Here is a 15953-nt window from a genome sequence, read left to right as displayed (position 1 = left end):
AACGTATTTTGATAAAAGTTAAAAACGATACATGAACTGCTCCCCATAACTATGCTATCGCGCGTCATTATATTTGACTTCGGTGCAAACCTGGCTTTAAAAAAAAAAACAGATTTACCAAAACGCCAACAAGTGGCTATCCTTCACCGCGCAAGATGGATAAGATGATGAGCGATCGGGGCCGAAAAATTGAACTGTGACCAAACCCCAGTACACCCACCGTGTTAGAGAAGGACGGGTACTGTGGTATCGGTACCTATTCCACGTCTCCCCATGCAAAATGACGAACTAAAACTCGCAAAACTCCCCATAAAAAAAAAAAACAGAAAATGAAATATCTTATATTGCTTTCTCAACAAACCGACATCAACAACTTTGTATCGCAATATTTGGTACAAAAACACACGGGAAACAAATCGCTGCACATATAAAGACTACCATATGTACAAAACACTCACCGGCTGCACCCGACCCCCGTGCTATATCTCGTCCTATCGTCTACCAATTCACAACTACCCGACAGACGGCACCTCTCGTAATAAATATTAGAGATTACGCTAGGAATCTGTCACGATTCCCGGCTAAGATCATCATTCGTCAGTCTAGCGTGGACAAACCAGAGTGGCATCCGCTCCGAGACCAAAAGGAAGCTGAGGTGAGAGCTCCTTCCTCTTCAGGTTCGAGCATCAGTCTGCTCCTGGTCCGTGGGCATCCCTTAGCTCGTGCCGCGTGAAACGATACACCCTGACGTCTCGCTAGTGCGACTTGGCTCACGGAGGACCTACCACTCTCACCGCGCTCACCGCGCTCACCACTCTCACCACGCTCACCGCGCTCACCACGCTCACCACGCTCACCACTCTCTCACCGCACGGCGGCACCAAACAGTGTTCCAGAGCACCACACTAGGGCCAGCTGAGAGGGTCACGTCACGACAGCAGACAGCTGACTACGGCCTGGTTGAGGTCACGGCGAAACGTCTGAGATCAGCTGATGTCGCTCTCTCGTAGCCCGACTGTCGAGCCTGCAAGAGAAATGAAACATCAGGTCATCTACCGTTATTGCAAACAGAGTAGGCTAGGCTATTTTGGCGTTTCCTAATAATGGTAATAGTTTAATTTAGTTCATGGCCCCGATCACGAGTATTTGGCCGTTTCCCACGGTTCAGACTCGGTTGAAAGCCTTGGCTAGAGAGGTACAGCAATCGCGTGCGTTCCCGGAAAAATATCGAACGCACGGTGGCTGTTTTGCCTCCGGTCGACGCGCTGCTATGCGGCGGCGCCTCCCGGCCAGGGTGCTGATTTGTATGCCACCTGCGGTTATCAGATGACTGTGTCGCGCGCTGTTTTGCTCGTGCTGCGGTGTTGTCCCATCACGGTATGCGCTGTTCCGGCCAAGCCACTAATTGCTAATGATCAGTTGTCATTTAAAGACGCCAGCGCAAAAATGCGCGTGCCACTTAATGCACCTGCCGTCACAGCGCAAAAACGGCCCTTTGCGTGGCAAAGGTCCCCTCGCCAATTCCACTCCATGTTTCGGGTGGCAAACCGTCATACCTCTCAACGTTTTGGCTACCTCAGATTACCGCTCTTTTTTATCAACGCCAACGATGTCGCTTTGGAATGCTGACCGTAAAATTACCAGTTCGGAACATTATCATTCACACCGTGCGACACCAGCAAATCGCCTGTACCAAATCAGGCAAAAAGGGACTAATTTCGGCCCATGGGTAGGGTAGTGTGTTCACGTACCTGAGGGGGACGGCGGAGCTGCTGGTGACCGCTCCGGTGGCAGGGTGCGCCCACGTCGGTACCCGAGTCTCCTCACGGCTGGCCGCGTCATCTCCTGACGTCTCCGACGGTGACGAGGCCGACGACGTCGAGAGCGGCGTCGTAAAGTCGTGCAGAGACGACACATCCGCCCAGCCGGCGAGCAGAGGGCGCTGTTCGACCGCGTGGGGATCCCCCAGGCGCGGTGAGCCGACCGCCTCGTGCGACGGAGCCACCAGGTCCGGTACGCGCTGGTTGCTCTCCTGCCACGGAGGGCTGAAAGACCAGCTCTCCTGAGCGGCTGTCGTCTCCAGCGCCGGATCCACGCCCTTCTGACCAGGTCCCTGCAGCCTCAGCGGCGAGAACCGCGCCGCGGTCATCACGGCAGTGTCGCCGCCTCCTCCGCCGCCTCCGCCGGAGAAGCCAAAGTGGCCGTCTCTGCGCTCGGAGCCGGGCGAGGCGGCGTGCTGCGGCGAGCCGCGGCCGCTCCAGCCGTAGCTGCCGTAACCGCTCTGTCCGTAGGCCATCAGCCGCCGTTTGATGGGCAGCGGCTGGCGCGGGGGGCTCCCAGCCGGAGGCACTACTGTGGGCGCGCACAGCCGACGCCGCGGGGAGGGCGGCGTGGCCGGCCGCTTCTGGGGCGAGGTGAACGGCGCCGGGCACGGCGCCGGTGCCGGCTCGGGCCGCTCGGCAGCCGCCGAGCTGAAGGTGTGCTCGTAGCGCGGCCACTGCGACGGCTCCAGGGACGGGTAGGCGTGATAGGGCGCCGGCGGCAGCGCGTACTGGGCTGTCGGTAGGACTGGAGGGGACAGGTGGTGCGCGCCCGGGTGCGGGGAGATGGGCGCGTGCAGGTAGGCCGAGTGCAGAGCGGCCGCCTCGTGCGGGTGGTGGTGGTGGGAGTAGCCGAGCAGCTGCTGGTAATAGGCCGGCGCCGGCGTCTGCGCGTCGTACTGCAGGCTGTACTGCAGCTTGCCCTGCATCGAGTAGTAGTGGTAGAGCCAGGCGTTGGCACGCATCACGGCCGCCTCCTCATCACTGAAACGGAACGCGACTGCGTCAGTCTCGGCAATCCGTCCACTGCTTCACTCTCAAATACTAACAATCCGTGGTAACCGAAGTTAATTTCGGTATATATTATACTGAGAATGTGGCACCTTAAGTGAAGTCTGAAAATATATCATATCAGATATATCAGCGCTATTCCCAGACTGCGGCTTCTTGTCATCAAAACTAGTTAAGATAGGAACAACTGACGTTCGCTTCCAGTTTGATTATTTATACTTCAGATTATTTAGCGGTCCTTTTCTGGAAAACCGCCGATGCGTTTAGCCGTCGGCCCTTATCAGCGAGATCTGAAAGGCGTTATCTCGGCTGCAAGGACTGAAGTCTAACTGGGCTGAGGCGGTAACACCTCTGAGCGTCTGACTACCGACCGATAGGTGATGGAGGCCAGCCGCGGTGACCGGCAATTACTCGTCAGCTTAGTGTCTGTAAAGCGCCGCCACTGGGGCACCAAAAGTGTGGCATCTCAGGGCTGCGTGAGAGCGTACCCCCGCCCCCTGCAGAGACACATTTTTGACCGAGTCCGACGGGTGCTGACGAGCCGCGCACAGTGCCAACTTGCCGGGACGATAATCGCATCATTAATTATGGCTTCGTAGGTCGCCCGTGACAGACGATTGCAAGGTCTACTGCTGATGCCCGACAAACCTGATTCTAGCTCAGTAATGTGGTCGGCATGAGAAGTGACGAATTGAGAAGGTGTGGTGCATTGTTTTCGTGCATTTTCCGACCGTTATTCGCCGCTTTTTGCTGTCATAATTGAACCGCACCTAGAGTTGCAATCACGTCCACCGCTGCATCTCAGAGAAACTCAAGGTGGCCCCAATCAATGCGACCCTTCCCGCCCAGAAAAATCAGCTCGGCTTTTGCTAGCAAAGCAAAACTGTAATCCGTCTGGTTGCAGGGTCCGATTTTTGCGCGGTGGTCTCGGCCATTTCTCTGGCCGGGCCTCTAACTGTCGACAGGCGAGCGGCGGACTTGCGGCAGATCTGTGCGGCGATACCGGCTGATCAGTCAAGGACCCCGAGAGTGGTCTGCAAGGTCAGGACGGCGCGCCTCAGAGTCGATCGGCACACCGGGCTGACCGGAGACGGTCACACAGACTCGTCACGGCGCTCATCCCCGGGTCTTGCACCAAACTCATCCGGGAATTATACCAGAACTGCTTGGCACTCCCACCGGCATTATTCAGTGGGTTCCAGCACAGTCTGTTCATATCACCGAATCGGTACGAAACCGGAATTGGCAGCGTGTTTCTGCCACGCTCCCATGGCCAGACGGCACCCGGCAGCCGCGAAGGCCGTCCTGGGAGTTAGGCTGTGCCGCGCGACACTACCGACTCTGCAGATCCTGTTTCGATCCAGGATGTTGGGCCACCTGAGAGCGCATGGTAATGGTGCCAGCTGCCGGGTGTTGGTTTATTCAATGACCCATGTTTCCATTGACATTAGGGGATCCGTTTAAGAAGGCTTGAGGGCAAATGAGGTAATGGTGACGGACGAAGATAGCGTGGGAGATGCACTTTTATACGAACCCATCTGTGAAAGTATTGGATGTGTCAAGTAGGCACCGAAACATTGAATGTTCTTATTTTGCGCTGATGTTTCAGCCGAGTCCAACGAAGTATACAGAATATTCACCGATTCATCAACAACTCATCTTATTTTTTAAGTGGAGTATGTATAATATTGATAATTATAATGAAGATAATGATAGGGGAGATAATGATAATGGAGGGCGGCTCACCTGAGGACCTGGCAGGTGCAGATGATGACCGGGTGTTGCGAGCTCTCCAGGTTCTCCTTGACCTGCAGCACGCAGTGGGCCCAGAGCCAGTGACCCCCGCGACCCTGCAGACGCAGCAGCAGGATACAGGCGCGGTCCTGGTCCGACGTGCTGACTGAAAACGCAAATGGACCGTAAGAGTCGGTGTGTGGTTAGTCTTAATGACGAAGGATGCAAGACGATGATCCAGCGCTTTTATGTGGGTAGGCACATTACCTATATTATCTGGTACTGACATGGAATAGGCACCGAAGCATAATGCCTTCCATCCACTGTTACGCCAGATTGAAAATACGATTATATTTTCCTAGTTGTGTAAAATTAGATACCTCCAGGCTCCAGCAGACGGTGGTAACAATACTGTGGGATTTGCGCTGTTTTGGAGACCAAGACGAAGCATATCTGTGACGCGAGGCAGACATGGTCGGCTCTTATTAGAGCTGATTGCTGAACAAGACCCGTGTCGCTTTTGGGTGACAGCCTGGCCACGATTCGTGTATGACAGGCTCCAGCGCCATTGTCAATGGCTAATCGCATTGTTTGACACGATCGGCCGTCGACAAAAGTGTGCAGTCGGCCGTCAGCGAACAACACCAAGCAGCGGAGAGCCGTCGGCAGGTCTCAGGCGACAGGTTTGCCGCAGTTAGCGACTGTTGTCACCGTCTGCTCCGACACCAGCTAGGTACAATCAACATATCCGCGCCGTCTTTGAAGCCCACTTTTTGCGAACCAGAGCCGAGCAAAGTAACTGCATATGTATGAATTTTATGGCAGAACTTATAACTTAACAAAATTATAAGGATTGGTAGCATGATTGGGTGTCCCTAGCAGAAGCTGTGGGCACTACGGCTTCTCCCCAGCATTTGCACATATTGACTGGTCAAACAGATGTCTCCGGCCGTTTCTGTTGGCTGAGAGCACTCTTTGAGTTTGAGCCGTGTTTGCTGAGTTAACTCGCTGAGTTTGAGCCGCACCGGCTGAGCTCACTCACTGAGTTTGTGCTTGCTTTGGACGTCTCGCATGTTGTCCCAGTGGACGAGCTGATACCAGGAGAGTCCCTGAATCTCTGCGCTCCGGTGGCCCAGGTAGAACTCTCCGCTGAAAGGGTAGAAAGACGAGTGTCAGCATGGTGAGGAAATGACACAGGACAAATGCAAACCGAGCCAGAGTGGGCGGTTGGGCGTGATGGCCGCCGTGATGTTAGGTTACGACACCTGTATGCGTGAGTTAAGTATTTTTTACGATCATGTTGATTACCGTGCATAAAATTAAAGACAACGAAGAGTTCTGATAAATCATTATAAATAATCTAGGGTCAACTCGTATTTCTTACTTTTTCTCAGTGATGCGAAGGCTAGTTAAGCTACGTAATAGTACGAAGATAAGGAACACTCGATCGTCTTTGCCGGTCGGTAGATAATTTCATCACGTTTCAAAGTGGTAGGAACTGTGAATGCAAGTAAGAGATGACCTTCCTTCATGGACTTATAGCGTTTGATTTCATCACAACTAGTGCCAGCTGTTCCTCAAATTTAGCTTCTTCGTCCGATTTCCTGACATTACGCTATTCCGGCCGGAGCAGGAAAATAAATAACTAGCCTAACGGGTAAAACAAAACATACGATACATAATAATTATCAAATATACTCAGTAGTCAGTTTGATTGGTTGAACAGGCTAATAGAAGCTAAGCTTAATAGGAACGGCATATCTAACACTTGAATGTAAGTAAAATTTACTTCTAAGTAGGTATGCGCAAAATAACTTCTCAGATTTCGTTTCCTTTTATAGTGTCGGCAGCGACCAGTGAAGTCACGATTATCAATGCCTACACACAACACACTGTGCCCGCCCCCGTATCTGAGCCGCCCCACAAAAACCATGTCGGCTGACGACGGGGCAGGTCACAAAAACAGTTGTCGTCTGGCCCGCCGCCGCGGCCGCCGGCCGCCGCCGCACACTTATCAGACATTAGTCGATTGCGATGATACTGGTATTATGGGCGCGTGGAGCGCTTCCGACTCGCCCTGCGCCGCACCGCGACGGCGCCCGTTGTGCTTTTTTACACGTGCCCTTATATTGACCTAGCGATGAATAGAAAACCAGCCCGATGTAGCCCATCACTGCTTGAAGATTGGATTTTGACCTAAAGCCAAGTGCAGAATTATCAAGGACTTGTAAAGTAATGAAATCGCCAGATTCACGTTTTGCAATTATCATATCCAAAAAGAAAATGCTAAAATCCCGGTATTTATCAGTAGAGTGGACCATTTAGCGTGCCATACCACACATCACTCCAAAGTCCATCGGAAAGTCCGCGGACTCCGGAAAACCAGTACAGCAGCACCTCAAATTAGCCACCCTCAGTTATTCAATTCGGGTAGCTTTCAGTTTAGGGTGGCGGCTACCTGTAATTGACGCTGGTTCCGACTGTTCTTGGCCGCTCAAAATCGCCTTTGGCCAACATAAGTCGGCTTATTGTTCCACCGGTTAGAGCGGATCGCCTATCCGCGTGAGTGGAGTCCGCCGGAAGCAAATAATCGCTGATTGCTCGCACCTGTGTGGCGGAGATTCCCGCTCGGATGAAGGAAGTGCCAGATCCGGTCAGAAGACGGACGGCACAACGCCGCAATCGTAGCGCTAGGTCCACGAGCATGGTGCGAAACTGAATCTGTACGGCGCCACGTGTCCTGGTTATAGGTTAGGCGTTTACACAGTCATCTGCGAGATTTAGTATGAGAAGATGACGCTCTGAACCGGCACTGCCTTAGCTTCCACGCCGTGGTCGTGGTGGCGTTTGAGCGCTAGGGAGACCGGAACTGCATCCTGTTGCGCATGTCTGTTTCATAACTCCGACGCACTCTGAATCATGAGCTGATTAGTTTGGTATCTCCACCCAGATCATCTCCCATGCCATAAAGTTACGCCTGAGTCTGGAGGCAGCTTATGACCAACCGCAAAGCTGGCCAAGTTAGTGTGAAACGTTATTGGTTCCGGAAGGAACGGTCCCGTTTGCAGCTTTGGCTTATCGCCGGCTCTGCCGGATGGTGGCTCCCCCACTCGGCACAGCTCTGAGAGCGTCGTGACGCGGTGCGGAGAGCTGCCGAAAGCTAAGAGCCCCTCCACGGCCGCCCCCGCTGCTCCCGCTCATCCGGCGAAGTCAAAATTCCGCCATCGCCCCGCTCGTCTCCGCCAGCATTAGAGAAGCCCTAAAAACGACGTTTCATAATCCGACATACACTAAATGAACATTAGCCCGGGTACGGACAGTCGATGTTCTAATGGACGGGGCATCGGCGGGCGCAAAAACCACGTGCGCCCCGCCGTCGTCGCTCGTATCGGAGAGCCCGCCGGCGGCGGTGGCGGCGCGGCGGCGACGTGGAGTGGCGCGCGCCGCCTGCCGCCGATATCGGCCGCCGCCAGCCGTCTCCGCTCTAATGGTGCGTCTAGACTGTCGGCAAAACCGGCGCGCTGGCCGAATAGTCCGCGAACCTGGCGCTCCGTTCGGAATATCACCGAAGGCGGGCACGTCGCTCGGGGACTCAAGGTAGACGGGGGGAGGCTGAGTCAACGCCAACGCCAAGATGCCTCAGCAATTTTACAAAATACGTGCGTACTCGACAGTTCTTGAAGGTTGCATGCGAAGGTAAGATGGACATTGCATAGTTGTGCAATGTGTTTAAATTGGTAATGCATCATGTTACATAAGAAGTGTCACGAAGCACAAAGGTCTTCCCTCTTGTCACCGTATCAGACTGAGGTCGCGCCGGATTCGGTGTATCCAGAATAAGAAATTACTGAGCGTCTCGTGACAAGTCCGTTTATTTTAACTCAGTCTATTTCGGTCGGAGCCGAGAGGATCCGGCAGGGACATCAGTCTGACACGTGCCACTTTACGCGTCAGCGGGCGCCCTGCCCTCCCTTCACGGACGTGAAACCGGTATCCTGGGGGCATCTCCTACCTTTGGTGATAGCAAGAGCGTCATGTCCCAAACCGTGTCCTCTTTGGTGACTGAATACTGGTAAGCACGTCTTCGATACTGAAGACAGTTGAAAGAGTATCGAAACCCGGCGCTGGACTTCACGAATATTTAGAAAATAGCAGCTACCAACGGCAACGGAAAACGTAAGCAACGATCATTGAAGGTCTTTGTCTTTTAATCGTGTCTTGTCGAGGAATATTCTGAACGACTTGTAAACATGCACAGATCAAACAACAGACTAATTATCATATTGTGAACATTATTCCGGCGAAGTGTATTAAACATTTTCCTCTTTCCTTCTCAGCAGTTACGACACTATAGCCGACAGCCGTGCATGCAGGGCCGTATTTGCTATGCAGAAACTTTGCATCGGGTTCGATCCCCGCTGCTGGACCACCAGAGCAGCAGCCCATAAGCCACAACCATAGCACCACCATTCGCGGCCGAGGCAATCAAACAAGCCTCTCCAAAACGCCGGGATCGTCGCTGCAGATAAAAGCGATGCGCCACGCGCCCCATGCGCCGAAGGTCACCAGTCGATTGCAGTGGGGCTCGTTACGACGGCGACCCCACTTTCAGCTGAGTCGTTAGCACCGTGTACCGCACAGAAATAACGACTGCGATGCTGGACGACCGGTGCACACACTCACCGCCGCACCTTATCGGAGTGCATTTTATTTCTGTCAAACTGCGCCGCTTATGTAGCCGATCACTTGGACAGGCCGGACGCTTGTCGCGCTTCAAAGACGCTCTCCCGATTTTGCTAAGTGCAGTGCTGTCCGCACCGCCGTATCTGTCCGTCTCCGTTTGTCTCCGGCCGTCTCCGACGGAGCTTTTTTTGCACCCGGCCGAAAGATTGGAACTGGACGGGATCATCTATAAACGGTTTAGCACGATTGATTTGCGGTGATTGCGGCATTCATTAGCGCGCGCCGGGGACGTTGGGGCGAGCTGACGACCGGTGCAGACCGCCGCGGAGTCGCGGACGTTTTACCTACCTGACCGGTGACCGACCTGCCGCGCCACCCTCGCCGCACTGCGCCAATTTAATCGCTCCAGCTTTCGGCGCAGCTCAGCGCTGGCGGTGCCGGTCGGGCCGGCGGTAATGGACAAAGTTCGAGTCATCCCCGGTAATGGCCAGGGGGCAGTTATCTATGACCGGTGAGCGGCGTGGCTGCACTGCCGGTCGCCACAATTATGCAGTCGTCGCCTCGCTACTCAGCGCCGGCTCAACGGAGGAGAACGGAGCGAACAGAGCGAAGCCGGAACGGGAGGGGACCGGGCCGCCACACCAAGACGGCACTCAGCCGATCGGTAATGGCTCTGGGCCTTTCCAAAACGGGCAGACGCCTAACGAGGAATGAATTAAACACAGACGCAGTAGTCAACGAAAAGCACACGAATGCAAGTTTGATAGGCTTTTAATTACGACTGGAAGGGAATGTTGCGGTCATTTTCATTCTCGCGCTTATTTTGCCTCCACAAATTGTTTTTGAGTGTCCAAGGTGACAGGGGTGAAAAAACAATGAGGGGTCAGTTCCTCTGGCTTCTCTTTCCCCCTATCTTCCATTCCCTCTCTCTCTCTCTCTCTCTCTCTCTCTCTCTCTCTCTCTCTCTCTCTCTCTCTCTCTCTCTCCTCCTTTCTACCTTCCTTCCATCCCTCTTCCCCTGCTCCCCAGTCGTGGGTCGGTGATTTGGCACCGCGATCCGGAGCGACTCGGCTCAGCTGGAAGGCTGGGCCAGAGGCCGACCGGGGGTCACCCGGTCACCGATTGTTTCGCGGCCGGGGAGGGCACTCCGAGGCCAATCGTGCAGAGACGCGCAGCACCGCCCCAGGGGACCTCGCAGAGCATCCCGACACCCCTGTCTGATCGCTGGGGGAGATATCGGTGCACTGGCGGCCAGCGCTCGGTAAGGCACTGTCAGGAAGGACAATAGGTTCCCTATCACGCGTGAAAAGAAGCGCATGACATTGTTCGACGATTGTAACTGTTTGATGCGCTACTGGAATTCGTGGTATTTGAATAAGTGTGACAATGAAATAGAACTCAGCAGCTTGGGAACAAGACATGGCCATGCATCATTCTGAATGTCGGTAATTTGGAGAGCATCAAAACCACACCAGGCATATACAGTCCCTTCTAAAAAAATCAATGCCATGACTTTCAACTTCATTAGCATACCTATCTGTTTCATTCAGCTCTTTCTGTACCCTATCCCACTAAGCACTGACGGAGGGAGTGACGCTCTCCCCCCCCCCCCCCTCCCTTCGCCGTCTCCAGCGACCGTGCAATGACGAGATAGCGATATCAATTCGCAGTAACATCCCGCCTTTCCGGGCATGCTGGCACCCCACTGGGCGCCCCGGCACATGACAGCCATTTCACGCACCGCCCGACGCCTCGCGACGCTGCTGCGTTCCAAGAAGCGCTGTTTGTTGGTGTCGGAGTCGGCAGGGTGGCCCATTGGCGGCCCATACTGCCCTCCGACATGCCACCGACTTCCGCGCGCCGCGAGCCGAGGCACCGTTGAAGGTGTGACGTGAATATTCGGGGTGATTGAGTGCATGAGGCGCCCATTGAACGGAAGACTTGTTACGTACTGAACACTGAACACTGAGAGCATTCGTTTATGGTACTGTCATGCGCAATGGTCTACAAGTGAGGTGGAGCTGTAAAGTGTAAACACGAGACAAGTGAACTTCATAACGGAGCCGGAATGGTGGACTACAATGGAACGCATCAAAGCAGTGGAGGAGGACAACAAAGCTGTCGGACGATAGTGTCGTAAGGTGCCTTATCAGGGAGTGATATCACGACGAGTCTTGGCGGAGTATCTACGAGAGCTGTCCATCGAGCACGCGCCCCGCAACACGCCAGGCAATGAACACTGAGCGGTCAATAGCCACTGAGCGGGCATCACCGAGCCATTGTGGCCTGACGAGCCAGCCATTGTGTTCCCCCAGTCAGTGACATCCCACTCCTGCGGATTCCACGCGGCGTCCGGCTCCAACTACTCGAGTTTCCCGTCAACAAACCTCTCAACACTCATCATAGACCGCTATGTTATCTCGATCGATGCCTCACGCCCGTTCTCAGCGGGTCCGAAGGTCCGGCTCGGCGCAGTCCGCCTCTCCTTCTCTCGCGGGGATTCTCAGGCGGAGAAGGATGCGGCAGATGCAGATGCTGAAGATGACCGTGGTACTCACTCAAGCGATGTAAAGACTATTTTTACCTGCAGTATCATAACCATCACTTTGGAGAAACATTGCCTTAAACAACAGTAAATTATCACTATCTAAGGCAAGCCAAGTGTGGCATGCAAATCGGGTTTCCCAATGTCGGTCTGTATGGTTTTACCACCCCTCGGCGGGTGGAGGGTGGGCCGGAGCCGATGCAATACCGTCTATGCAAGCCGTATCCGTTTTATGGTACAAAAATGAGCCATACGGGTACGGCCGATCAGATTAATTCGTTTGAATAATGGGTGCATCATCGAACTGAATTTATTTCATAAATTGCTACGAGATTGCATACAAGAGCACACTCATTGTAAAACATATCTTAGCATTTGTATTTGTAGGATGCAGATAAATGGACGTAAGGTACTGGGCCAATGACGCGTTAGTGACTATAACTAGTCCAAAAAAGAGGGGTTGCAATTTGCATGCTTTCTTAAATTTCATCCTATGCACATTAGTCGCATATTCATTCAATGTATGCACTCATGCGCTCTGCGAAATTTACCTACCCTCAATGCCTAGCCTTCCCTGTCGCCCGTGACATGTCATTTTCGCTGTGCGCCGGTTTTGCGGCGTCGGCGGGCGACAGTCACGGCGCAGCTGCCGTCAGCTTCCAGCTTGACGACCTGTTGAGATGCTACAGCGAAGAGAGCATCAAGTGCTCCATTTTGAGTGTGGAGAGGCCGAAAAGCAGCCAGAGGGCCACTCGAGTGCCGACGCCGCCAACAGGGTGCCACCTTCCGTTCCCAGACCGCGCCAGGATTGCCGCAAATCGGCGCAGATCGCACGGTCCGAGCCCTGGGACCGAGGTGCAGAATGTTCTTGATTTCTCCTCGATAACAGCTCTGACATCTCGTGGCACAGCGGTGTCTCACACGTCGTTTTTACGGACGGCGCTGAGATGTCTGTGCGCAGTCCGTGGGAATTCCTCTTTACGCAGAAGTAAAGTGAGCTATTACCATGCACGAAGCGCAGCCAGACCCGCCCATTGTTCGCCGAGGCAATTGTTAAGTACATAATGAGCGCTTGTAGAGTCTCATCCAGCCAAGCTCTCAATAACACCTGCGCCTTGTCTGCAGCAATAATTTGCAGTTTGATGTAATAGTTACCCAGCGTCGGCTGTTTCACTGGGCCGGCTCGATTAGCAAAGTGATAATGAGAAGGCGTTCAATAATTCAGACGATCGAGCTCTGTGGAATGCACGGTCCTAGACCAACGAGGGCCGTTTCGAGGAATGGACTAGGTATGCTAATGCCGACAGAACTTTTGCTTTGCACAGGCACTTCTCAATGATTCATTGAGAGACCGAGGATGCTCATGTTGTGCCATTAGTCGGTAATTGATGGCTCTATCGCAGTCGTAGAACAGCTCAACTTAGCGCCGGCCTAGTGCGGTGCACGGTGGTTATCCTGGGGACCGGACCGCAGGTTCACAGGGTCCCCATGCTGGAACTGCCCCCGCACGGGACGTGTGATTCGATAGAGTCAACGAGGCCGACACACAATTAGTGCCGGCTCGCTAATGGAAAAACTCTGGGAGCGAAGAAAGGCACGCTAATGCCAAATGTATTCGGAAGTATTTAAGGTTGTTTACTACTCATAAACATATGCCAAACCCAGAAGCAATCTACTGATGTGGGCTGACTAATTAGGACTTGTGGAAATGGGAACTGAAATTACAGAGCAAACATATTATTTTGCCGCCTCAGAGGAAAAAAACGATCACTTATGGATGACCATAGTGCCAATAACGCTGAAATGGCCATCCTGTCTCATCCAAAGCTTCTTCCAATTTTAACTTAACCGAAAGCGGATTAAGTTATCTCAATTATCCTTCACAACTAGTGCCATGGATGCGCTGCTTTTAAATCAGTTTCGATGTCCTTTATCTTACATTGTGCCTTTGCTCTCAATTATATATCGAATGGTGTGCAATGCTCACAATATCACTATAGGTATTCAGAATTAACTGACAAGAGTCAGAGGGAGAGAGACAGAGAGAGAGAGAGAGAGAGAGAGAGAGAGAGAGAGAGAGAGAGAGAGAGAGAGAGAGAGAGAGAGAGAGAAAGAGAGAGAGAGAGAGAGAGAGAGAGAGAGACAGAGAGAGAGACAGAGAGAGAGACAGAGAGAGACAGAGAGAGAGACAGAGAGACAGAGACAGAGAGACAGAGACAGAGAGAGAGAGAGAGAGAGAGAGAGAGAGAGAGAGAGAGAGACAGAGAGAGACAGAGAAGGAGAGAGAAGATGAAAAGAAAGAGAAACATACAAAGAAACAGAGAAACTGCAGCAGCTGACCGAAACAAGTACCGCGTCGACTGACGATTTTGGAGCAGCCGTCAAGCAGTCCGGCACAAGATTACTTGCAGACAGTCAGTGGCCAGCAGAGGGAAAACCGCAGGCACAAACAGAGCCAATCAGCCGTGCTGGAGAAGGTAGGAGGCAGCAGACGCCAGCTCAGCGACGGTGAAAGTTATGTGAGGCTGGTGGCAGAAGATGTTCGCCGGTCTTCACTGCTGCGCTCAATGAACAAGACATGCTGCAATCATAAGCAAGAGCAATGCTACGCGAAAACATGTGCTGTCATGATTTGCATTACCAAAGCAATTACAATTCGGTGCTGCAGTCACCACGTGAATGTCTTGCGTAAGTTCACGAACCACGGTTTAGAGCAGTTATCCTGATGCTCGATTCATTTCTTTATACATGAATTGCAAATATGTAACTATGCCCTCATCTAAACTTGATCAAATTGTATAAAATACATTCATCAAAAGTCACTGAATGGTTCCAGTTAACTGGTTAATCGCAGAATGTAGTCGCACAATACGCTAGCAGGACAAATCGTAGCTAGACAGACTTGACAGCTACCACAGCGTCTATATCAAGAAGCAGGGCTCAAAAAGGCATTGGAGCTACTAGCACTTCTGGCCGGTCTTCAGCTAGGTGTCTGAATGAGCAGCTTTAAAAGTAATTTTAGACCAGTAATGTAACATAAAAGTTCACGATTATAATCAACATTGACATTAAAGTCACTCGTGAAAATACTAGCGTCAGATTCCTGCCGACATGAATGATAAGTAAAAGTTATTGCATTTGATAAAATCCTCGATATTGTCTATCGTAATTTATTAAGAATACATCATAAAAATAGAACTCGCTGTTCGCCCTTGTGCAAAACCATTCAGATTATTCATATGATTATGTAGCCGTATGCGTATCTCAGAGTCATATAACTTGTATGATTCAATTAAGTCAAGTTGCATCCTGGCAGCATATGTATGTATGTTAATTGATTGATATTTTTCCGGAATCTGTTCATGCTTGTTTGGTTGCATCATTACCTTTATCCAATGGCATCCCATGGAGCTTAGCTCACCTCTGGTTATTCAATGGCTCATCAATTACTATAGCATCGTAATTATAGCATCACCTCGTCTGAAAAGTCACAAAGCGTGCGGATGTCGTTGCATGTATAAGTTATCAATTCAAAAAATAACATGGCGCTTTTCTTGTTCTATGTCAATATCAATACTCACTACTGGACACAATTTAGCGAGTCTTTTTTAAAGAAACCCAAAACTCTATTGTGCTTTTATACTCGTAGGGGTACTGTCGGGCGGCGTTCTGTGGTCCTGAATTGGGCTGCACATTCTGTCTTCCATTTTATATTTAGGTTGCTGATTAATGCATCAAATAATTTTCTAGCAGCATCGCAGAACTGTGTTGAGGTTTCAACATCAGTATTTTGTGACCATGTTAATCATAAAGTGACATATAGTACAGCTTAACAAGTGACCGAGAGTAGCTGCTGCTTTTAAGAGTAGTATGGTCCACCTTTTAGTTGCAAGATAAATCAACGAGCTAGATGTGAAGTGCTTTTTAAAATAATGTATAGGAAAGATAATAAAATTATCTAAGCTGCAACAGCCCCAGCTCAGCAAATGAACAGAACCAATTGAAACATTCATTAAGTTTTACAAACAAGAACACTGCAACCAAAGTTCACAGGTTAAATAGCCTCTCTCGGAAATATGTCAGCATGCTCGCAGAAATGGATAGTCCAGACCCCAAGTGTGAGCAAAATGCCGACCGCCGAGTCTGAGTTTTGCCAATCT

The 15953-nt window shown here is 51.7% G+C and overlaps 1 protein-coding gene across 1 annotated transcript in view; it reads right to left on the bottom strand.

Annotated features, from left to right (window-relative positions):
* Positions 1-325: 325 nt before the first annotated feature.
* LOC122385480 (neuronal PAS domain-containing protein 4-like) overlaps positions 326-15953 on the bottom strand; it is a 76155-nt gene continuing 60527 nt past the window's right edge. The window contains exons 8-11 of the mRNA XM_043373806.1: positions 5608-5714; positions 4578-4731; positions 1752-2804; positions 326-1024 (exon numbers count right to left, since the gene is read on the bottom strand). Of these exons, the coding sequence (XP_043229741.1) occupies positions 967-1024; positions 1752-2804; positions 4578-4731; positions 5608-5714 (1372 nt within the window). The 3' untranslated portion in view covers positions 326-966. The remainder of the gene's footprint in view (positions 1025-1751; positions 2805-4577; positions 4732-5607; positions 5715-15953) is intronic.

The sequence above is a fragment of the Amphibalanus amphitrite genome, unplaced genomic scaffold, assembly GCF_019059575.1.
Source record: "Amphibalanus amphitrite isolate SeventyFive unplaced genomic scaffold, NRLGWU_Aamphi_draft 000220F_arrow, whole genome shotgun sequence".
Taxonomy (NCBI): Eukaryota; Metazoa; Arthropoda; class Thecostraca; order Balanomorpha; family Balanidae; genus Amphibalanus; species Amphibalanus amphitrite.
This window is presented reverse-complemented; position numbering and strand designations above follow the sequence as displayed.